Below are 22,388 nucleotides of genomic sequence, written 5' to 3'. Positions count from 1 at the left end.
AAAGCTTGGCAAGATCTGAAGACTTGTCGAGGACCTGTTAAAGGCTGGCGATGCATCATGCTAATTAAAAGCAGGGCTCTTCTGGTAACTGAGAATTCAATTTCCAATATATTAAAGGCTCACAGACATTTGATGAGATTACATGTGAAAAAAATGAAATCAGTGAAATTAGTTTGATACTAAAAAGGAGATAGTAGAAGGCACGGAAGAACAGCCATGCTTGATATTCATTTAGCATCTCTCATTTTTATTGGAAAATTCTCTTCATGCAGACATGGCTTCTTCATTATGTAAGCATGTCATGACCCTTTTACCAAGGTTAAGTTTGTTTGAATCCAGTTATGTCACTGGTGATCAGTTTGAGGAGCGTCTTCATTCCACTTTGAGAGTTCATAATTTTGTCAAAAATGTTGAAAACTTCATCCATGTTAATGTCAGTCATGACACTGGTTAGATCAACAGTCTCTGTATCTTGGGTGGAAGACTCATCTGGGCACAGACCTGTGAGGCAGGGAACTGTGAATTAATTTCATTTATTCCTGGGAAAAGAGCATTTCATGAATGCACAACCTAACAAAATGAAGGAAAAGACAGAGAATCTAAATAACTGCTTCGAGATTTAAGCGGCGATAATCAGCTTTGTGCCACACCAACGCACTTTTGTGTGATTGTCACATGTGTGCTGTCTTATTTCAAAGTAGATTTAGAGATATTGCAAGCTTTACCTTTTAGATGATGCATAGTGAAAACCTGTTTATCTAAAATTAATGTGATCTAATATAACTCTAACTTCAGTTGTAAGTTTGTTTCCCTGTTTGTGTTAGTTAATCTGACAAAATGCATTTTACCACTGGTTATACTGTATTTTGTTTGTTCTTAGTTACACCATAATTAAGATATTGCTGCAGCGGCTGCACAGTTTAAGACAAAATCCACATTTTGTTATGACCAGTAAAAGTTCAGGTATATATTTGCATTCTCATGGATGTTAAAAACATTAAGAATTACAGATTTCACTTTATAAAAAAGTTAAAACTGAGCACATTGACAACCTCAGTGGATATGTAATTTTTTTTTAAAAATGTGTTTGAACCTGAATAGCCGTATTATACATGTGAAAGTTCATACCTTTTTCTGGGTCTAGGATAGCAGGTGATGGTAGGTTCAGACACTGTGCCTGCTTCACAAACTCTTGCAGCTCAGCATCAGACACCTTATTTCTCCTGCCTGAGGGACAGAACAAGTGTGTACAGCACCACTGGGCTCATGCAGGGTCACTCAAGTAATAAGAGATTAGAACACAAGGAAAGAGATTAAATTTTTCCTCTTACTATCCCTAGTAGGGATGGCAATGTTGGTCTGTCTACAGTGGATTGTGGTGAAATTTTGCACAGACATTCATGGGACCCAAATAATAAATGCTGTCATTGCATGTTAACATCTTAGCATTTAGCTAGAAGCGCCACTGTGTTTAAGTACAGTGTTGTAGAGCTGCTAGCATGGCTGCAAACTCTGAGCCTTCTTTTCCTTTAATAGTAAAGTTGAATAGCTGGATAGCTGAATAGCTGATTTTCTTATCAATTTAATGAAGTACCTCAATTTGTCAAGCATTTCATTCACTGGAGTTGCATAACACAGAACACCAGTGGCTACATTTCTTATCAGTCTGTATGTGTTTAGTCTTACTCAGGAACTGGAGACCACTGTACGTGCCACTTCCAGTGTTGTATTTCGAGTAGAAAACCAGGCAGTCGCTGCAGCCAGTATTCAGTAGGGTGGCAGAAGCATTGTAAGGTTGCTCTGGGGACACATGCATACACACACATATATAGCAACACATGCATAAAAGTTCTGTGGCAATGCTGGACACAAAGTCCAAAGTTGTTTGTGCAGATACATGGCCAGTCTAAATGTTTGTACAGTAAATTCCATCAATCAATACAACTCACCCATATAGATAGTGTTGTCCTTCAAAGTCAGCTTAAATGTGACAGAGAAACAGCGGCCAAACCTTTCACAAGTAGAAATAAAATAAATAAATAAAAATAAAAATGAGAGGAAGAAAGAAAGAAAGTGAAAAAATTTCTCACTGATTTTTTTTTAAATTTGGCAAAAGAAAAACAAAATCACTGAACACTATATACAAGACTTTACATATAAAATAGCCTGATTCACTGTGGAATAAAATGTGAACTCCTTTTTGTAACACAATCCTTAAATTTAGACTTGAAATTACATTTTTTGAGACTGATAAAGATTCATGGCATCACTCTCGTTAGCTGCGGTGAATTTGCCCCAGACGCTCTCTACAAACATCTTGGTCAGCAGTTTGGATCCAGTGATGTCTGTGCTTTCTGCTAAGTACGTCCATTTGCCCAGCAGCTGAAACACACAGTTTCTCTCTCAGTTGCATAAAACAACAGAAAAAAAATAAAATAAAACAAGTCAGAGTGTGAGAAACTGTGTAATGAGAGAATATCTTACTTGGTCTCTTCCTTGGATCTGAAGAGGTTGGATCAGACTCTCACAGCTCGTCACAGGAGCTGACTGTCCAACAGACAGAAGACTGAACATAGCCACAACAACATAAACAACCCCCATCATGGCTCGCCACATCTGCTTACACAAAGGTCCTGAATCTGTGTGTCTGTGTATTGCAAGCGGACCCTGTCTTCTGCAAGCTTAAAAACTGGAGTATTTAAGTTCAGAGGCTCATCCCACATGGAGACATCAGCTGTTTACACTTGTGTTGCAATCTGGTTGAGAGGTGGAGAAAGTCAGTGGTGGAAGAGTGTAAGTGTTTTATAGTGTAAAAAATCATGCATTCATGGTGATGATGTTACTTCAACAACATTATAGAAGTATTATCCTTAAAATATACTTTATCGTGCAGAATGTGCCATTTCAGAATGATGTATATTATTGGATTATAATCACTGATGTATTAATGTGTCGCTTTAATGTTACAGCTGGTAAATGTGGGTCTAATTTTAATTACTTCATTAGTATTAGTATTATTAGTATTATTATAGATACTAATAACAAAAGGTATCAAATAAGTGTAGTAAATGCCATAAAAAAGTAAGTGATAATTTTAGTAGAACTGTAATGTAAGTAAGCAGAGAATAAGTTAGTTAACACAAAACTGTACTTAAATGTAATGCACTGACTATATAACAGTGGAGAAAGTGGTTTATTGGTTTTTAGTTAGACAACTAAATTAGGCATTAGAAAAAAGTCCAACTTCAGATTTGCTTGCAATCCAGATACAACTAACCAGCTGCAATAATCAACAACAATCAACAGCTGCAATGAAAAAACCTCTGTAACCTACCGATGTAGGAGTTGGCAGAGCCCAAAAAAGAGCTAAAGGGAGAATGAATAATGAACTTAAAGCCATCAACTGGCATGAACCCATCTCCAAATGAGTGATTAAAAAAAAAATTTATTATTATTATTTTTAAATTTTAATTACTTTATTGATCCCTCCTTGGGAAAGTACTCTCTGCATTTTACCCACACCAAGTGAACGAAACACACACACACACACGCATTACTTTTTGTTCCAGTTTCCCCATTAGATTTTTCAACAGTACACACTGTACAAGGGCAGGTAGCCTCTAACACAGTGTGTTTCTTGCTTTATTTATTCAAGTCTACTTATTTATTTACATACTTTAATCCAATCATTGAATGTTCTGACTCCACAATCACCAGGTAGACAGCAAAATTATAATGGCAGTTATAATGGAGGAATAATGACACCACAACTATCAGTTGTAATAATAAGAAAACAAGCAGTTTATATTTCCACAGTTTCATGTTATTATTACTTCTTACTTACTTCTGTATATCAGAAAAAAAAATCTAGGCTTCCTCAAAAAAAAAAGACTTTAGTGGAAATCAAAACTAAGCATAAATCAGTTCACAAACAAATCAAAAAGAGAATCCAGAACCTTCGCAACTCGATGTCCCATCTTTGCCTCTAATAGGGAGTTGAGGGCGCTCAGTCCCTCTGAGGGCGGGATGTTGTCTGGGCAAATTTCTGTATATATACATATTAATAATAAGTCACTGAACAAACCAGCTCTATGTGATAGTGTGGAGACACAGTGCAGTATGTGGAAGCAAGAAAACTAGTTTAAAATCTCACCATAGTTTGGGTCTATCATGATGGGCGATGGCATGTGGAGACATTCTGCTTGTTTCTTGAGCACCTCCAGAACATCAGGTGAGACACTCTTTCTCCTGCCTGGAAAAAAATACTTCAGGGTTAGGGATTCAGTTCAATATTAAACATTTAAACTGAATAAGTAGGTAAATAAGCACTGCAAACAGGTAACTTAATAGAGGTACAGAAGTACTGAGTAGAGGAAGTCATTAATCTGTAAGGCTTATTTTATCTGTTCATCCTCCACACAATAAAAAAAAAAAAAAGCTGCATTTCTTACTAAAAAGCAGAAGACTGGTAAAAGTGTCTTTGCCAGAGGTGACTTTTTCATAGACAACCAAACAGTCGGAGCAGTCGGTCGTCAGATATTCTTCCTTGAGGTAGAAAGGTTGCTCTGAAAAAACACACACACACCAACAGGAAATCACAGGATACTGTGTGTGTTTCACTACAGGTTTATGGATCCTGCTCAAATGATGGCTCTGTCTCACTTACCAATTAACATTGTGCTGTTTTCAAAGGTCACGTTGTATGCTAAGCTCGAACATTCACCATATCTGTGGAGAAGAAAATAAAGGCTGCATCAGAACGTGATATCATGATAGTCTTTCATGAGGCAGCAGAATGAAGCAGCTACACATACTGTAAACTGATGCTCTGTGTATTACATATTACACATTTAAAGCTGCTATAATCAATACTTAATATTATCAGTGGATCAAATGACAATATGTTTATTCAGGGCGCTGCTTGTAGTGAGGAAGCAACAGAGAATTGTCACTTCACTCTGCAGTTTTCATCCCATTTGAGCACCTTTCAGCTCATTGTTTTGGCTTTGAGAGGCTTTGGCTCTGAGTCGGGGTAGCTACATGAGGACACACACCTTTGCCTGTCTCCAGAAATACATTAGTTTGAAGATGCTAGACACATTTATGCCAAAATACTGTAGTGAAACAGAAACGTGATGCACATTTGAAATATGCAATTAATTGTAAGCTGTCAGTGTTGCCACAAGCAAATCTGTTCAGTGCAAAAAAAATGTTGCATGAACAAAAATGCATACATTTTTTCATAACAAGATCTCCATGCTTTTTGAATGGAGATCCATTTTTGCAGCTTAGGAGGTGGAGCGGATCGAGTGTGAGTGAGTGTGCATAAATGTGGGTTAATGGTATGTAGAGTAATGCACTTTGAGTGGTCGATTGACTAGAAAAACCTCCCTAACAGTGCTGTGGTGTGATAGCGTGGGAGGGGATTTACATTCTCTGAGTCTGGATGAGATTGAGGATGTTGCTTTGGGTGGTCGCAGTGATGTCCAGCCAGGCACTGGTCAGCAGGTGGCCCAGGGAGCGGCTTCCCGGGAGGTCAGAGCTCCCACCGATGTACAGCCACCTACCCAACATCTGGAGCACACGGACAGAGGAGAGAATATTTGTCAGCATTTCTCAACCTTTGGGCAGACCTGCTGTGGAATTATAACATATCTTTGTGCTTAATCTAACTATGTTTAAAAATAGTATATTTTTTGAATAAACAGCTGTCACGGTGTGTTATTCTGGCTGGGCTGAAATTAAATACAGACACTTAAGATGCAGAGTAAAGCAGTTGAGCACTTACTTCTTCATTGCTGATAGTTATTGGTTTTACCAGACTGTCACAGCTGCTCACAGGAGCTGAGTGTCCCAGTGAAAGAAGACTCAGCAATACAACAACAGCAACACACTTCATCCTCTAGATGGCTCTGTTCTCTTTTTAAAAAAAAAAAAAAGAAAAAAAAAGCAAGCTTTCCCTCTGTGGCTTGTGTATGTACTTGGCTGTTTGTCTCCCACACTCCTTCTATTTTGTCCTCAGGTGTATCTCCTCACTGCCTGCCACAAGCTTTGTATCCACAGTCTCCCCCCTGCATGAATCCCAGCAGTATATATATTCAGTATTCTGTGAGCTGATGTAACAAAAACAAACAGCCCAAGGGGGAAGAGAGAAGAGACTTTGACCTGTTTGAGGAATTTTGATCCAATCACATACAACAGGGAGCTTTGTAGAGGCTGTACACAGTACCTATGTTCATGTATTCCGTTAATCTCTCTGATAATTTTTTCTGATGTCATTGAGATTCATGAACACACTGTCAGAGCAAAAATAAAAAAGGTAAATACTGTTTCTCACACTTTCATTTTCTTAACATATTTTCACATTGTGTTGTAGGGAAACAGCAGCTTACAGTTAATCAAAGCCACTAATGTCCTATTTATATGTTGCTTATAAATTAAAGTGTTACAGTATTATCATACAAATATATGGAAGTACTAAAAGTACATAAAGCCATAAGAATGCCCCCTTTGAATGTGTTCTATTTTAAATGATGTTAAAAGTAAAACTGTAAAATTGGGGTTTTAAGGTTCAAAAAAAAGTAACAGCTATTAAATATTTAATACTAAAATATTACAGTGAAACAGTAACTACTGTTTACAAGCTCCCTTAAGTTTAAATCCTAAAAAGTGAAATTGATGAAGTGTTGAAATCACACAAATGTTAAAAAAAAAAAAAAAAAAACAAACAGCTGTAATGCACCTTTACTTGCATTGAACCTGTCACATTTGCAGAAGTTATTCATCAAAAATGAGACATAGAAATATTTTTGGTTGGAGTAATAACGTCTGATAAGGTTTTTCCCACAATTATCGAGTTCAATACCTTGTTTAAAAATTCTTAAAAAGACATTTATGCAATGCATTTTAAAAATGCAAAATGGGTGAACTACACATTTACCAAATACCTGTGAAAGATTAATATTAATCACTATTGGGAAACTGGGAAGAATTATTGGACTATTTATTCCGAAAGAGCCACAAATATACATTTTATCAAAAGTGATTTTTAATTGAACTTAAACTGACAGCTCACTACAGGTGTCTTCACAACAGGACAAGAACGAAAGGACACTGAACAAACCGAATGACAGAAAAAGAGCAAATGCTGCTGATCGTCCTGACAATACAGTGACATCTCTGAGCATCTAATTGTTACAGCAGTGCTCTGGGAGAAGGGCTGGGAGAGGAAGGAGGAGGTTGAAGACTGGCGCTCCGCCGGATGTCAGTGAGTCATGGAAAGATGGATGAAAAAAAAGAGGACGACCATCCGTCCTTCACCACCTCCTGTCCTCCATCAATTCTGAAGTGATGGTGAGGATGAACGACAGCGGGGAGGATGGAGACTGATGGAGAGCAGAGTGACAGGACACATCGATCACTCTGCGACTCTGGTTTTGTTGGTCTGCGCTCATCTCCTCTCTTCCCTTCTTTCTCATCTTGGTGGGAGACAGGGAGGGACAGACGGGAATGGAGACAAACAGATGGAAAAAGGGGAGATGGGAAGTGGCAATCACTATTCCATGGCCTCCTGGTTCTCTTGGTTTGCGCTGATCTCTTCGCTGGCCTCTTTGCCCTCCTTGCTTCTCTTGCTCTTCTTGTGTTTGTGCCTCCGGTGGCTGTCTCCCTCCTCGCTGTCGTGCCTCCTCCTGCTACTGCTGCTAATGGAAGGAGAAAGACGAGCGTGAAAAGGGTAGAGGAGGTGAGGAGAGGGGAGATCCGAGAGGTAAAGGGAAGAGATCAGAGTGAGAGTAAAAGGCAGGGAAGGAAGGCAAGAAGAGAGAGGGAGGATAAAAGGATAAGGAAGGAGAAACAACACGATCAATGCAAGGGAAAAAAAGGTGAAGTGAAATGGAGAAGGGGCAAAAGGGACAGCAGAATGACAGAGACAGTATGGTGCCAATAAGTGTTTGGCAGGAGATGAAGGTCGAGACAAGGTGGAAAGAGACAAAAAAAGAAAACTAGAAGACATTTTGGTTTCTAATTTAATGTCCCAGAAATACAGAGTTTATCAACTGACCATTTCTTCAGCACCCTCCCATATAGTTGCTGTTGCTACGTCCATCAATCTTTCTGTGCTCACGTGGCACATTTGCAGTTTACAGTGACAACAATGGCAGATTTACCACAGTAAAATTCTTACAAATTTTTGAGACAATGACTCCCTGGTTTCAGACACAGACCAAAAAAAAACAAAACAAACAAAAGCTTCTCACTTCAGCCAGCAAACACAAAAGATATCGGACTAGAAATGAGCCATAGGTAGCTAACTAAATCTGCTGACATTAGCTCCATGAACTGGTTGAAATCGTTGGAATCATGGAAACAAATAAACAGCATGTCCATGTACTGCTCTGTAGAGCTACTTATTCTCTGTGTAAGTATGATTAGGAAAAACTGTTGAGATTAAATAAGCCCTTCAAGCTCTTGTGGAGCCAGTCTCAAGTCCAAATCTTCACCAGTCTGCTGTACCTAGTTATGGTTATTAAGCTATAACTGGACAATCACTATTCGGGGTGAGCCTTTAGCAAACTATCAATCTAAAAGGTGGTTTAAGTTCTAAGAGAAAAATTGTGTGTGTGTGTGTGTACTCTTCTACCTGCGAGAAGACTTGTGGCGTCCCTCCTCTTTCTCTCTATGTCGCCTCTCTCTGTGCCTTTCCTCTTTCTCTCGGCTCGACCGGTCACGATGGCGTTCTCCGTAACCACGCTCCTGGTACTCGCGGTAGCGATACCGCTCTTCGTCGCTATGGAATTTGAAAGAACAAGAGTTTTCACTTTATTATCTTTCGTTTGCATGCATACCGAACAAGCCCATGCTGTGGTGAAATGCTACCAAAAAATCAACATATATATTATCAGAAATATATTTGTCTTTGTGTGCATGTTTGTCTCACCTGGTGTAGCTCATAGCTGAGGGACTGTGCTCCCTTTCTCTCTCCCGCTCATGTGTCCTCTCCCTGGGTCTTTCTCTGTCCTTGTCTCTCTTGTCGTCTCGACGGGAATAATAGTCCCATTGTTTAGAGTTGTCCATCATTGGGGGCCATGGAGGAGGCACACCTCCAGCTATGGGTGGAGGGTAAGCACCTGAGAAGGCAAAGAGATGGGACTTGGCTGTCACTAAAATGCTCACTGAGGAGGAATTTGTTTAATCCACTGAGTCAGCAGAAAAAATCTGTCAAATGATAATGACAAGCATATTTGCCAAACTCAATTATGTGAATAATTGAGGCTGAGGTATCTCATTTCATGTTAATGGACTGATATCAAGTTGTGGTATTTGTTGTGCTGCTGGGGTTAGAAAATCAGATTATGTTGTAAAGTCTTCTACCTTGAGGGAATGGGTACGGAGGGACAGAGCGTCCATCATAACTTCCAGGGTGGCCACTGTGGAAACAGAGGAAAGGCAAAACATGACAGATAGTGTGTGTGTGTGTTTCTGGTTACATACTAAGTCTAGGGTTGTGAGGTTCATGTTTCCTTATGCAACTTTGTAAAGAAGGTAAACATGACTTTGAACTCTTAGTACAGGTCAGATCAAGTGGAGGAAAAAATCCTTCAATAACCTGGTGTTTTTCTTTTCTTTTTAATATATGTAGTGAGTCTGGAAGTCACTGTTCAAAAGTATATTTCTAAATGGGTGAAACAGACCTGTAACTTTTAACTCTCTCTGTTACACAACCTTAAAGGTCATTAAATGTAAATTTACATCTCACCCTGTTTCATAATCACGTTAACATCACCAATATTTCACGTAGTTATGTTGAATTTTAAAAAAAAACATTCTGTTGTTTCAGCTCTAGCTTTTTTTGTGTGTATGAGTGCTACCTGTCCATAGTGGGGATAATAGCAGGAGGGGGCCCACTGGGTGGAGGAGGGAAGCCAGGAGGAGGGACTGTAATGGGCAACCCTACGAGGGAGAAAGAACAATAAAAATGAGTTATGTATATACAGAGTAAAACAGGATGGTCGCGTCAAATACACCAAGAGAACAGCTGTGAAAGAAAAAGATGATGATGATGAACTTACTGGGTGGGGGGATGAGCGGGGGCGCGGTGCTGACGTTTGGTGGTGGAGGGAGAAATGGAGGTGGGGGTATGTTTGGAGGTAGTGGTCCAGGGGGAAAGAAGGTGGGAATCTTAGCTGGAGCGGGCTCAGCCTCTGACGTGGAGTGTTCAGAGATCACCTGCGCAATAACAGAGAGAAGAAGTCGGGATGAGAACACACACGCGGTCAGAGCAGTTTTGTTTTTAACTGTAATTGTAGTTTAGTAAGAGTCAGCACATATATTTCACAAAAAAAAAATCACATAAAAAAAAGAAGAAAAATAACACCTGTATACCTGGATATTGTTGCCATCTAGGTTATGTCTGCGTCGCCCTTCAACCCTGCTGATTGTGGCCGTTTGTCCACCAATCACATCTATGGTACCACTTGTCTTCCTGGTAAAAGATGAGGAAAAAAAAAAGTCAAGCCACTAAACAGGCTCCATAACAAATGACACATTCACATACACTTGACATACACACTGTCTAATTCCATCATCAATATACACAAACTATATTTGTAAAAAAAAAAATCACAACATAAAAAACACAACATAAAAAAAATCTTGATATGGATCCCTTTGATTTTTCTTCTTCTTCTTGACTCTTCTTTTTTTTTAATTGATCTATATACATACCTAGCCAGGCACTTTACAAAGCGCAAATCAACTTGTCAGCGCTCTCTAGTGGACAAACTATGTAATGGTGACACTGTTTCGAAATTATCTCAAACCTCAATTGGCAATTTCTTGTTTCTCACTGGTCAAAATATACACTGATTCCATTATGCAATAAGCAAATACCTGCCAGTTAGGGTTATTCCACTGTGGGTCGTGTGGTCATGCTGCAAACGGCTCTGAGGAGGTTTGAGTGTTTTTCCAATGCGCCATACAGCAAGTTTATCGCATCTGCTAATAAAGCTCTGCTAACTTGATAATCAACACAGCGCACAGTGCTATCCATAACCCCTTCGCAATAAAAGTATCCCACCGGTTCATCAGTGCAAGACTTCTAAGGTGAAGTCGCAACATTCAGTTTGGATCAGTAACTTAACACAGCCGTGACACCACTAACGGCAGTCAGTGAGCAGTAAAAACACACAGAGATTCAGACAGAAGCTATGAACATTCTGAAAACTCAACAGAGAGCTTTTTAAAAACAGCTTTGTCTCTTGACTTCAGCAAAGACACATGACTTTCGCTGCTGATGGAGCTAATGGAGCTAGAGCTAATGTGAGCTAATGGAAAAACCCTAAATTTATCAGCCTGGCCAGCTTAATGGTCTAGCTCCAATGGCTATCACATTTACGTTATTTTTTAGGTTTGATCTGTGATTTTATTTTACCCTTTATCAAAACTCTGTTAGTGCCAAAAACAATCATGCCCCTAAAGAGTACCATTAAATACCCCATAAGATGGTGACTTGAGAAAACACTGAACCTTTAAAAGACATCACGTTGTACCTGTTGGTGTAAAACCATCAATTTAAACTTTGAACTTTTCTAACAATTTAACTATCACCCCTCGTCTCCTACTGGTTTAAAATTTAAGTTCCTTAACTGTCCAACTCAACATCTGGTACCACTAAAAATACATCTTATTAAGAAGGTTTGGATGTTTCAGGGCCTTTACAAGTCTTGTAATTTACAAAAAAAGTTAAGACTGTAACTTTAACAAAGAAAAATCTGCAATGATGAATAAATGATTTGTCAAATCTCTACAAAATTACAGTTTACTCTGGAGTGATTCTCATACTTATCAACGGGCCACCAAAACTGTGAATGTGTCACAGTTGCATTTAGCTGACATTTTATTCCTTTAACTTATATTTACATTCTACATCTACATCATGACACATGCACATCAACCACCCCGAAAGAAAGAAACATGGGCAAATTTAAAAAAAAAAAAAAAAAAAAAAAAAAGCATCTGTGGGGCCTTGGAAGTAGCACCCGGAGTTTTTCTGTGGTCACAGTTCATGGTCAAGAAAAACGCCAGGCCCCCCTGTTTTTAACATCTACACATTTCCAATCAGGCCCATTTAACCTTGTAGGGACAAGGCCATGCCCACTTACGTATAATAGGACATGTCCTGAGCAGGCGGGCCAGTCCACTGAGGGGGAGAGATCCTACCATTTTGAAACAAAGGACAGGGAGATGAGAGTAACATTGGCCCTAACAAACACAAACACACACATACAGCCCATGGGATGGTGACATATTTTAACCACAGGGATACTGGTAAACCTGGAGGTGGCCAGGTGTGTTTTTCTGCGTATGCTAAATATGAAAAGGTAAACACATGAATCGTTGCTGTGCAGTTTCCTCTAAAATGATCAACATGTGCTGCCACACAGACCAGCCTCGACTAACATGTATCCCTTCTTCTGAAGATGGCCAGTCAACTGTATGTAGTGTATGTAGTGTTAATCTTCATCCAGCCCTCCGCTGCCTAGACACACTGTTGGCTTATATACTTTATTGTTCACTTCTAGTGGAAACTGGATGTGTGTTTGTGTGTTTTATTCCCAGATATCACAAAAAGTGAAAATAAAAGGAGATTTGTTACCTGGTGACCTGACTGACGGCAGACTTGTACAGGCTGACAGGAGATGTGAAGTCTGGCTTCGAGGTGTGAACAGGCAAACTGGACATGTCTTTCTCGTTGCCTGTCCTTCCCTGCTGAACCTAAGTGAGAGCCAAAATAAGCTTATTAATACATTTCATGGTTTATCATAGTGGAAATATTGATTTTAAAGTCGAACAAGTCAAACAAGATTTTTTTTTGTCACATTCATACTAGTGATAAACATTTGTGAAATAAAAAACCATAATGTTCACTTTTGTTATTGTTCCTTTGACTTAGAAGAAAAAAAAAGGTAAAGAGTTTCTTCAGCAGGATGTCAGCAACCTGCTGTGATTCTGACTAAATGATGAGAGCGAGAGGCTCTTACAGTGATTTTGCTTGTCACTGAGCCGACTGTAGTGACCTCCAAACCCATACGTAGCCTCTTCTGTTTTTCACAGTATGCCTTCCATGTGTCTTCATTGAAGCCATAGTTAAAGTAGTCTGAGAGATCCGCTCCTATATACACACACACATACAAAAACACTTGTGAAATACTGTACATGCAAGACATGATTGTCTTTATCAGTGTACTGCAAATACACACAACTGATGTGCCTGAGGGAAGAGTGAAGTGAATTTCTTTTGGCCACATGCACAAACACAGACCTGGCTTCCTCCAGGGTTTCTCTTCAAAGGACTCCATGTCCACCTCCAGCACCGGAACCCCGTTAATGTTTCCAGGAGCATCAAGATCCACCCCTTTCAGTTTTGTGGCCACTAAAAATAAACAACACAACATGTAACTGGACATTTCATGATATTTCTATTTTGGATGTTTTGAAGAGACCAATGCAGTCAGGTGAAAAAAAAAAAAAAAAGAGCAACAGTTTTAAGAACAGTGAGTGATACCTTGTCCGTAAGGTCTGGAGCCTGTTGTCTTTATGTTAAGATTTACAGGAGGAGCTCCATAAGGTCTAGGAGGGAAAAAAACACAGTGTCCCTGTCAATGACATTACACTCCACTCCACTCTGAATGAATCATGTACACTGCACATTCTACAGAAAACACTTTTTTTAAAATCCGCTAACGCCAGTTTGTGTTCAGAAGACATTTCATTTAAAATGTTACACACCAATGCTTCAGCATCCTCTGTCTTTTAAGTGGACAAGACAAGCTATCTAGGTATCATGTCAATGCACCCAAATAAGCTTATACAGTATGAAATGAGGTCAAGTTTATACTCACGTTCTAGCTGTAGTTCATGGTAGGATAAGCTTGGTTAACAATGTTCTAATGATTTATGGAAACTGCCTGAAATGCACTGTGTTGTAAACATAATTTTGCAAATGTGATATCATATCAAGCCTCTAGTTGAACTCCATTAAAAAACACATTTAACATGAAAATATAAAGTCTGGCTGCTTGTATTGCTACAGTTCAGTAGTTGCAAACTTCAAATTCCATCTTACGACTATCTTATTCAACCGAGCCAGTAACTGATTAAACAATCTGCAAAATGCCTCCCTTTGACTGAAACCTACGTGTATTGTGGTGCTCCAGTTTTGATGTCTCCAATGGTGACTCGGACGTCATCGTCGTCATCATCACTGTCACTGTCACTGTCCACATCTTCACCTACTGCTTCACCTGTGACCTGAGATTGCAAAATTGGGATGTAAGTAGGTGTGTACTTACAACCCCACCTCCCAAAACACACACACACAAAAACAACTAAAAACAAGTACACCTTGCAACATGTACTGACTTTGTGCAGGTAAGCTACCTACCTCAGAGGCAACTCCATTTCCTGTAGTGTGTGCAGCAGCATCCTCTGTGGAAGCATCAGCAGGTGCACTGTGGATAAAATGAAGCATTAGATATTAAGTTCCTTTAAGCTACATACAGTACACACCCTCAAACGACACAAACAAAAGAATCACAAGTGGTATATATATATCAGGTATCCACATCAACTGTTGAAAGGGGTTTTCAGAAAAACAGCGATAATTTTCTTTTTACCAGTGTTTGAGAAGGATGTAAGAGTACAAAATGTATTGCATAACAATATCTGTATGTTAGGTCATAGCTCCAACATTTTCCCCTCTAGCTTCTGTGATTTAAAGGCAAAATAATGATGGAAATGTACCACAGGATTAAAAGCTACTGCTTGACACAAAAAAGCAACTAAATTTAAGTTGTTTTGTTTTTCCTGGTGCTCTTAAAGGATTACTTACATCTGCAATATCTGTAAACACAACAAAGCAGACCTTTAATTTCTGAGATCAGTTGAGAAATATGATGAATGCTTATTTTTCATCAACTCACAAAAACAACTAAACTACTTGTTTTGTTACTTGTTACTTGTAGTAACTACAATACACTAACATGAACTGTAATGTGCACTGAATATACACTGTACAATATATATTCTGTTTGTATATGTGAGTATGAGTGATGTTTGTTACCTGACTGCAGCATTTAGTTTGGCCTCTTCATCCTCGTCCTTGCTCTCAGACTCATCTGAAACGAGATAAACCACCATTGACCAGTGTTCAAAATCCAACAGTGAGCGACAGAAAGAATATTTCCAACCCGAGCACTACTTTATATTATAACAGAAAAAAATACTTTTGCACCAAGTGAATATGCTGCAAAAAACGCTGCTAGCCGCTCCGCTAGCTTAGCTTCCAGGCTAATTCTCTAAGCTTCTCATAGTAGCAACCACTTGCTGTTGGCTAGCAGTTCATTAGGGGAGCAGCGTTCAAATCTCTATGTGTCATGAGGACTCGTGTTTTTGGTTTAAAACTGTGTGTGTCTGTGTGTGTTTTTACCTCCATACAGCCATTCCTCCTCCTCATCTCCTGCGCTGGCATCAGTGGTGGTTGTTTTGTCCGCTTCCTCGGCAGACATGTTCAGCTAATGCAGAGCCGTGAACCGACAGCTTCGACAACAACAGTGTTCAACAAAGCTCCCAGGTGTAAATATACAGGCGTACAACTGCTTCTCCTTTTAGCGGGGAAACGGAGTTATGAAAAAAAATATATGACTTCATGCATTTACTTCCAGCCTCTACGAGTCAGCGTCGGCCCGGAAGAGATTGTTGGTGTCCCGCTAAGGTCAACGTGTTAGTGCGGCGCACACAGCGCCCCCCACCGGAGGACAGGAGACACCACTCTCCGTTCAAATGGTGCTTGTTGGGACATCCAGGCACTGTCAGCAGTGACGGTTTTTTGCCCCATGCTTGTCATAGCAGCAGGCTCCATTGTGCCTTTTCTGTGAGAGAGGTGTTTCTCTTCTCTCCAAAAATCCATACACCAGTCCTTTCCAAAAACTCCATCGATGGCTCGAGCAGGCTGCTGCTGTTCTGGAAGAAGAAGGAGATGTGAAAATTACAGATAAATTATGAGATGATGGCCCCTGTCCTTAGTACACTTGCAGTGGCTCAGCAACAAGGATGATGGAAGGAGCTCAAGCATAGTGCTGGACTGCTTAGTTGACAATAGCATGTAGGTGGTTGTGTCCACACACATTTGACCTTAAAGTGTAGAAATTTGCACTAATCCTAAACTGTTAAACAAAACACAGAGTTAAAGAAGTTCAAAGTTACAAGACTAAATCACTGGACAGCCAAGGAAAATATACAAGTCACTCCACCCTTATGTGTTCCAAGGGTATAGGGTGTAATTTTATTCATACTGTAAGTCTGTAATGGTGGAGTAAGTAATTGCAACCAGCCCTATGTTCACCTGCTGCAAGATTAATGCATCCACACTGTTGTTATAATCCAGTGATATGATGTAAACTATTCTTAGCTGCGCACATCTTACACTACTGCTATATAACTGTGTATGTGTAAAGCAGGACACTGCTGGAAAGGAGAAAAGATTGTCAGTATATAATATTTGTCTTTTAATAATTTTGTAATTGTATGGCACTACTCAACACACTTTCAAGTGATTATAGAGAAAACACAGAACATTACAGAAACTTAGATGAACTAATAATTGCTGATTCTGAACAGTGTGTAGTGCACCTTTCCTTGGTTGCACGTCCAGACTTAGGAGATATGAGGAGAGTTTTTACTACTGACCTTAGTGTGCCCCTTTGCTTTTATCGGCTTAGTAAGTCTTGGAGCTTGGAGTCAATCCACCTAATGCCTTATAAGTTAGTCTCAATTTACTTTCTCTGGACTTACTTGTTCCATCAGTTTTTGACAGCCCACATGTTTTCCACATCAAATTTTGCTATATCTTGGAAATTCAGTTAGCATATAAAATATCACTGATCAAAGCAGTGGTAATCTCATTCATGTATTTTTTTTTTTTTTTTTTACATTATTCCCAGGATCATTCAACACTAGGTACGTCTACCGAAGCTAATGACAAGAACGACTGTAGCTTGGACATCACTCTTTACACATGACAACAAAACTAACCATAGTTCAAAACCAAAAATAAAAGTATCCTACCTGTAAGTAATTTTGACTACTTTGCATACTGATGAATCTGAAACATAATCAGCAACTAAAACTCTCAGAAAAATGTAATGTACAATATTTGGCTCTGAAATATAATGGAGTAAAAGTCTAAAGCTGCATGCGCTCAAGTAAATCACAAGTACCTCGAAATTGTACTTAAGTCCAGTACTTGATTGTCCATCCTTTCATGAGTTTATGAAACAAACTGCAGTTGTAGGCTCATCATCAGTAAACTGAGTCTTGTGATTGATGCTGTGGTTGTGTTTGCACAAGAAGTTGCCTGTTAATGCAAAGAGGATTGTTAATGCATTTATGGCCTTTGACCAGTTAAGTGGGGCCACTTTAGCTTTGTCAGTAAATGACAAGGAAATCTGTGGATTCTCTAACTCTATCCGTTCTCCAACTCTTTAGCTATTATCACTTCTTTACAGTGGTGATTGCACAGAAGCATGGACAACATTCACACATAATTTGGGGTATCTGATGCTGAAATGAAAGTATTTGGGAATCATGTACACGCTCACAGAGAGGAAGAGAGAGAGAGAGATATGTATAGAGACAGAGAGTGGTAATCTTATATCGAGTACATCGATTTTTCGTCCCTATGTGAGAACCACACTGAGGTTCATATCACAAGTATCAACCGTATCACATCATTTGTGTGAGCTTTTGTGTGGATCTCCGAATGTTCACAGTGCACCCTTACTTACACACACACACACACACACACACACAGAGGGAAACAGTAGAGAGAGAGATGCTAATGGTCTCTCAGTTAAAGCGATCATGGAAATTGCATTTATTTCATTCACTCTGTCTCCCTCAACCTTGTCTCTCTTCCAATCTCTGTTACTCCTTTCTCTCTTTTAGCCGACCTAACCACTTTCCCTCCCCCCTTTTGTCCCCCACTTCTTTTCCCTCATTTGATTCTTTATTTTCTTTTCTTCTTAATCACAACACTCTCTATTCCCTCCCTGTTCCCTCCCATTTGCATACAAAAAAATTGTTGATATGTTCATAATAGGAAAGGGTATTGCTAAAGCATGTGGTACAAGGTTTACAATATAAATATATTAAGTGAGAATTAGAGAGAAACACACACACACGCACACACACACACACACACACACACACACACAAGCTATCCAAGACTAGGAAATGCACAGCAACATCATTTCACAGCAACATCACACACGCTATATTTGACCAAATTCACACAGCCATATTACCACATAGTACCATAATGAAATACAAACAAACTTTGCAAACAGGTTCTTGGAATAAATTTAAAAGAATATGAAAATATTGCATATATGAATAAATGCAAACCATCCAAGACAAGAGGAGTCAGATTTTGGAAGCAGTTCATTTTCATGTGCTATTCCTCTGGTTTTCCCTCAGGCTGTGACCTGCTCTGACGTATTTGCCGCCCCCCCCACCCAACTTGTTTGCCTTTATTTCTCATTCCTTTCCTCTTCGCCCTCTGCATCATCCTGTCTCCCTCTGTCTCTTGTTGGCTCCCTTCCTCCGTGCCTGCGTCCATCCCTCTCTCCTTACGGTGGATTAGGGCAACTTACAGCCTAGTCGATGCTAATCAGGTTTATCCAGACAGAGGGCGATCATTGGGCTATCAGTAATTACACACGCTGATATTAGCTTACTCAGATACTGTATGTGTCTTGGCACATTTTCAATCCACATCATCTCTTTGGATCAAACATATGGTTATCTCAACAGTGTGATGCCACATATGACAGCTTAACATGGCAGTCTCTACTTCATTGTTTTGCAAGACAAAGATCCATCTGTCGTGACAAAAAACATGTTTATTTCAAGCTAAAGCCTCAGATATATGGGATAATTGTTGCAAATGTGATTAGAGAAACTGTAGTTTTTCAACTGATGTGCAAAGATTTCAGATTAGAAATAAATGACTTTGCTCAGATGATTTGCACCAGAATTTCATTGCAAAACTCTTCACACAGAATAACAGAGAAATTCCTAATATGATAAAAAGTTTGACATTTTAGAGAATGTGCTAATGCTAGAAGCTGGTTAGCTTGGTTAGCTTAGCATAGCATTAAGGAAGGAAACAGGAAGATTCAGCACTAGTCTGGACCTGCTTTTTTGTTTGTTTGTTTTTAAAAGCCTAAGAGCATCTCTACAGCTCACGTTTTATTTCATTTATTTCATCTGTACCAAAAGCAAAGTGTAAAAAAGAAACGGGATGTTATCTGCTGCACTACATCTTGGTTCTGAGGAGTTACTAGGCAACCGGCAGAGACTCCATGAAGTTACTGTACCTGGCCAAGAAATTGTCCAGCACATAACCTCCTGAAGAATAGTAAAGTGTCATGTTTGCACTTTGGTTTTTGGTTTTCCGATTACAGAAACAAACAGACATGAGAGTGGTATCAAGCTTCCATCTAACTTTCCACCAGAAAGCAGACAAGTACATTTCCCAAAATGTGGAACTATTCCTTTAAGTTTGCAAAAAAGGAAAATGATCTGAGCCGCAAACCTGTACTGAATGCTGTCAAAGTAAATTACATCAAAGTGAATCTAAGGCTTTACCTTGCTCCTCTGAGAAAGTGTTTTTTTTTCTGACCCAGCTCTTTGTCCAATCTGTTCCATGGGTCATAATTGATATGTGAAACACCACAACTGAACCATGGATGGACACTTAGCAACCACACAGAGTGGGTCAAAAAAAACCCTCTGACTGTATTAAAGGAGATGAAAGACAAATGGACATAGATATCAGGTTTATAACGCCCAGTCAGCAGACAGAGACGAGTGTTGGATTGCATCAGAACAAAAAGGTTATGCTGAGCATTTAGCCAATTGTCAAAAGGAGAAACGATGAGGTATTCTTCCAGTTGAAATGTGTGTGTGTGTGTGTGCGCGCACGCTCCTATCAGCCTCATGTGATTCTGTGCCAACAGGCAAAGAAGGTGTATGTACGTGCCTGCCTGAGGGTGTGAAGATAGCTCCATTTGTAGGTGATTGAGTTAGGATGTGTGTGTGTGTGCGTCACTATAAAAAACGACGGAGAGAAAAAGAGAGAGGAGAGAGGGGAGACAGGAGAAGGTGAAAGAGAATGAGAGAGAGAGAGAGAGAGAGAGAGAGAGGGAGAGAGAGGGAAACGTTTTTCATTACGTAATCTAATCTAAGTGGCTATTTTTCTTGTATAAAACCTCCGTTGCCCTCTGTGAGACCGCTGTCCTCATCTGTCTAAAAGCAGTGAGTTAGTCATGCTGTGCCTCCACACACACACACTAAGTCAGAGTGAGTCAGCCCAGATCTGCTATAGATGCTCACCTCAGCAATGAATAATGTAATAGGGAAAGGCATATAAACTGATCAAATGACATGTGAACTCAGTGGACAGTAGACATATGGATGAACACACACAGTGACATCTTCATAGAGCATATGGGCAGCTGGACTGTGGTCTGGTGAACAGGTGTATGTTACTTTGACACCTTGAGGTGCAGGTTTCTTTTGTCTGAATGCAGAATATTTAACAGAAGGTCTCCAACTCCAGCTGGATGATGAAGGTGAAAAGCTTGTGTTTTTTTTTTTCAGATATTTTGGGAAATACTCCTTTCTTTCCATCTGGCAGAGAGGTAGATGAGAAAGTTGTCATCCCTGTCGTGTCTTTGCATTAAATATAAGGCTTCAAATAGTAGATGGTTAGCTTAGCTTAGCACAAAGACTGGAATGGGGAAACAGCTAGCCTAGTTCTCTCTGAAGGTAAAAAAAAATCCACCTATTAACACATCTGAAGGTCACTAATTAACACATTGTGCCTAATTGTGTCTCAGCAAGAAAGCGAGGGAGCCCATTTCCCCAAATATCGAATTATTCTTTTAGTTTTACCACAACCCAGACCAGCGCAATACATTTTGGGTTAAGTGCTGCATGACCTTGTGTGCTTTTTACATCAGATGTGTGACCACATTTCGAAAGTCAACCCAGTTTTGAGTCAGGAAAAAAAAACAAATCTTTTTTTGTGGTGCAAATATGAAATACCCCTCTGAGGCATCACTGTCTGCAGAAACATCTGCCCTCTCTCATCATGGGCTTCTTAGTCAGACCCATCACCCCTTGCTCCCCAAAGGGCGTGTCGCAAATCATTTTATCATAATCCCAGGTTCAATTTACCCCCCACCCAAATTAAAAAAGTATATTTTGCAGAATTTCCCTTGGAAAAGTGACCAACTTGACCCAAGAACAGGATACAGGATTTATCTAACTGGACTGTGGTTCCCTTTATCTTTATTAAAAAGCAGGAAGTTGGTCCTCTTTGCGTAGACATTAGGAAGAAAACTGTGAAAACTTTGTCCTAAAACTGAGGACCGGTCTGAATGGGTTCTCCCTATTATCCCTCAGTCCTGGTAATATTTAACTGATGAAAGTTAAAAAAAAAAAAAATCAATAAACGTGATGTTCTGCTTCCGTTCTGGTTTGATTCTCTTCATCCTGCCATCATGTGCTGAGAAAGGCATAAACCGCTATAGGGCGATGCAGAGAGGTTAGGGATTAATCATGTGTGTAAGAAAAAAAAAAACAATGATCCCAGTGTGCTCACATTTTCCTCTGGAGCAACAGAAAACACAAACACGCACAGACCAAGAAATAAAACCAACACACACAACCAATGCTGTGCAAATACACACCCACGTTTAAACATGCAGAGATGGCCCATGGCCGTGAGCAACTGAAGTGGTTTCTTATGGCCTATCAACCACCACAAGGACCTAAAAATGAAGTTAAAGTCAACTCCAGGCTCTTTTTAGGCCCCTCTGTTAATTGTTTTTTTTTTTTTTTGTATTATTTATATGGTATTTAAGTATTTTAAAATAGCCTTCACTCGCTGATTTTATTAAAACATCCAATTATGCAACCTCATTTGGGCCCAGAGCCTGTTTTTTTTCCTTGGGAGGGGCGTTTACAAAGATGAACCCATGAACCCTTTTTGTTCAATGACTTTGTCTTGGTTGGTAGACCTTCTTACCTGATGAAGCTCTGAAAGCTAGAATGAGTGTGTGCAAGTGACCAAACAAAGAACCTACAAGTGAGTGACTGTGGTGAATTTCCTGGATCTGTGGTTGTTTTGCATTTTGCTGTTTCTTCTTTGTTTTGCAAGAAGAAAAAAGTAGAAAAGAAGTAGAGAAGAAAAGTAAAGAATGGCATGCTGGCGAAGAGTTTCCCAAATTGTTCCGTTTTGACAGATTTTAGGGCGTTGAACAAAT

At 39.6% G+C, this 22,388-nt stretch overlaps 3 protein-coding genes across 7 annotated transcripts; all 3 read right to left on the bottom strand.

The window, feature by feature from the left end:
- Positions 1–226: 226 nt before the first annotated feature.
- Positions 227–2,692, bottom strand: LOC121180250. The gene is made up of 6 exons (XM_041035482.1): positions 2,485–2,692; positions 2,237–2,382; positions 1,950–2,011; positions 1,687–1,800; positions 1,129–1,227; positions 227–501 (listed from the first exon to the last, which is right to left on the bottom strand). Exons 1-6 carry the CDS (start codon positions 2,614–2,616, stop codon positions 320–322), a joined length of 735 nt encoding a protein of 244 aa, XP_040891416.1. The 5' UTR covers positions 2,617–2,692; the 3' UTR covers positions 227–319.
- Positions 2,693–3,851: 1,159 nt separating this feature from the next.
- Positions 3,852–6,094, bottom strand: LOC121180252. Of its 2 annotated transcripts, XM_041035485.1 has the most exons (6): positions 5,789–6,089; positions 5,432–5,574; positions 4,667–4,728; positions 4,452–4,565; positions 4,154–4,252; positions 3,852–4,045 (listed from the first exon to the last, which is right to left on the bottom strand). In XM_041035485.1, exons 1-6 carry the CDS (start codon positions 5,897–5,899, stop codon positions 3,921–3,923), a joined length of 654 nt encoding a protein of 217 aa, XP_040891419.1. In that variant the 5' UTR covers positions 5,900–6,089; the 3' UTR covers positions 3,852–3,920. The 2 variants fall into 2 exon arrangements, with proteins under 2 accessions (XP_040891419.1, XP_040891420.1); XM_041035486.1 differs by lacking the exon at positions 4,452–4,565 and having other exon boundaries at positions 5,789–6,094.
- Positions 6,095–6,988: 894 nt separating this feature from the next.
- fip1l1b (FIP1 like 1b (S. cerevisiae)) lies at positions 6,989–15,750 on the bottom strand. 4 transcript variants are annotated; one of them, XM_041036466.1, is made up of 16 exons: positions 15,485–15,750; positions 15,119–15,173; positions 14,441–14,507; positions 14,195–14,307; positions 13,562–13,626; positions 13,319–13,429; positions 13,038–13,168; positions 12,653–12,771; positions 12,159–12,212; positions 10,381–10,480; positions 10,068–10,224; positions 9,867–9,948; positions 9,370–9,425; positions 8,936–9,125; positions 8,639–8,785; positions 6,989–7,700 (listed from the first exon to the last, which is right to left on the bottom strand). In XM_041036466.1, exons 1-16 carry the CDS (start codon positions 15,561–15,563, stop codon positions 7,556–7,558), a joined length of 1,671 nt encoding a protein of 556 aa, XP_040892400.1. In that variant the 5' UTR covers positions 15,564–15,750; the 3' UTR covers positions 6,989–7,555. The 4 variants fall into 4 exon arrangements, with proteins under 4 accessions (XP_040892400.1, XP_040892401.1, XP_040892402.1 ...); XM_041036467.1 differs by having other exon boundaries at positions 6,989–7,697; XM_041036468.1 differs by lacking the exon at positions 12,159–12,212.
- Positions 15,751–22,388: the final 6,638 nt, after the last annotated feature.

The sequence above is a fragment of the Toxotes jaculatrix genome, chromosome 4, assembly GCF_017976425.1.
Source record: "Toxotes jaculatrix isolate fToxJac2 chromosome 4, fToxJac2.pri, whole genome shotgun sequence".
In the NCBI taxonomy this organism is placed as follows: domain Eukaryota; kingdom Metazoa; phylum Chordata; class Actinopteri; family Toxotidae; genus Toxotes; species Toxotes jaculatrix.
This window is presented reverse-complemented; position numbering and strand designations above follow the sequence as displayed.

What these genes read in the sequence shown, in the direction of transcription:
- LOC121180250 (XM_041035482.1), bottom strand. Translation starts at nt 2,616, where the DNA reads ATGTGGCGAGCCATGATGGGGGTTGTTTATGTTGTTGTGGCTATGTTC. An exon ending in AGATCCAAGGAAGAGACCAA is followed by an intron (nt 2,383 to 2,484) that starts GTAAGATATTCT and finishes TGTGTGTTTCAG; the next exon opens with CTGCTGGGCAAATGGACGTA. An exon ending in CTTTATCAGTCTCAAAAAAT is followed by an intron (nt 2,012 to 2,236) that starts GTAATTTCAAGT and finishes TACTTGTGAAAG; the next exon opens with GTTTGGCCGCTGTTTCTCTG.
- LOC121180252 (XM_041035485.1), bottom strand. Translation starts at nt 5,899, where the DNA reads ATGAAGTGTGTTGCTGTTGTTGTATTGCTGAGTCTTCTTTCACTGGGA. An exon ending in CTCATCCAGACTCAGAGAAT is followed by an intron (nt 4,729 to 5,431) that starts GTAAATCCCCTC and finishes TCTTCTCCACAG; the next exon opens with ATATGGTGAATGTTCGAGCT. An exon ending in AAACAGCACAATGTTAATTG is followed by an intron (nt 4,566 to 4,666) that starts GTAAGTGAGACA and finishes GTGTTTTTTCAG; the next exon opens with AGCAACCTTTCTACCTCAAG.
- fip1l1b (XM_041036466.1), bottom strand. Translation starts at nt 15,563, where the DNA reads ATGTCTGCCGAGGAAGCGGACAAAACAACCACCACTGATGCCAGCGCA. An exon ending in GAAACCCTGGAGGAAGCCAG is followed by an intron (nt 13,169 to 13,318) that starts GTCTGTGTTTGT and finishes GTGTGTATATAG; the next exon opens with GAGCGGATCTCTCAGACTAC. An exon ending in CAGTGACAAGCAAAATCACT is followed by an intron (nt 12,772 to 13,037) that starts GTAAGAGCCTCT and finishes GCTCTCACTTAG; the next exon opens with GTTCAGCAGGGAAGGACAGG.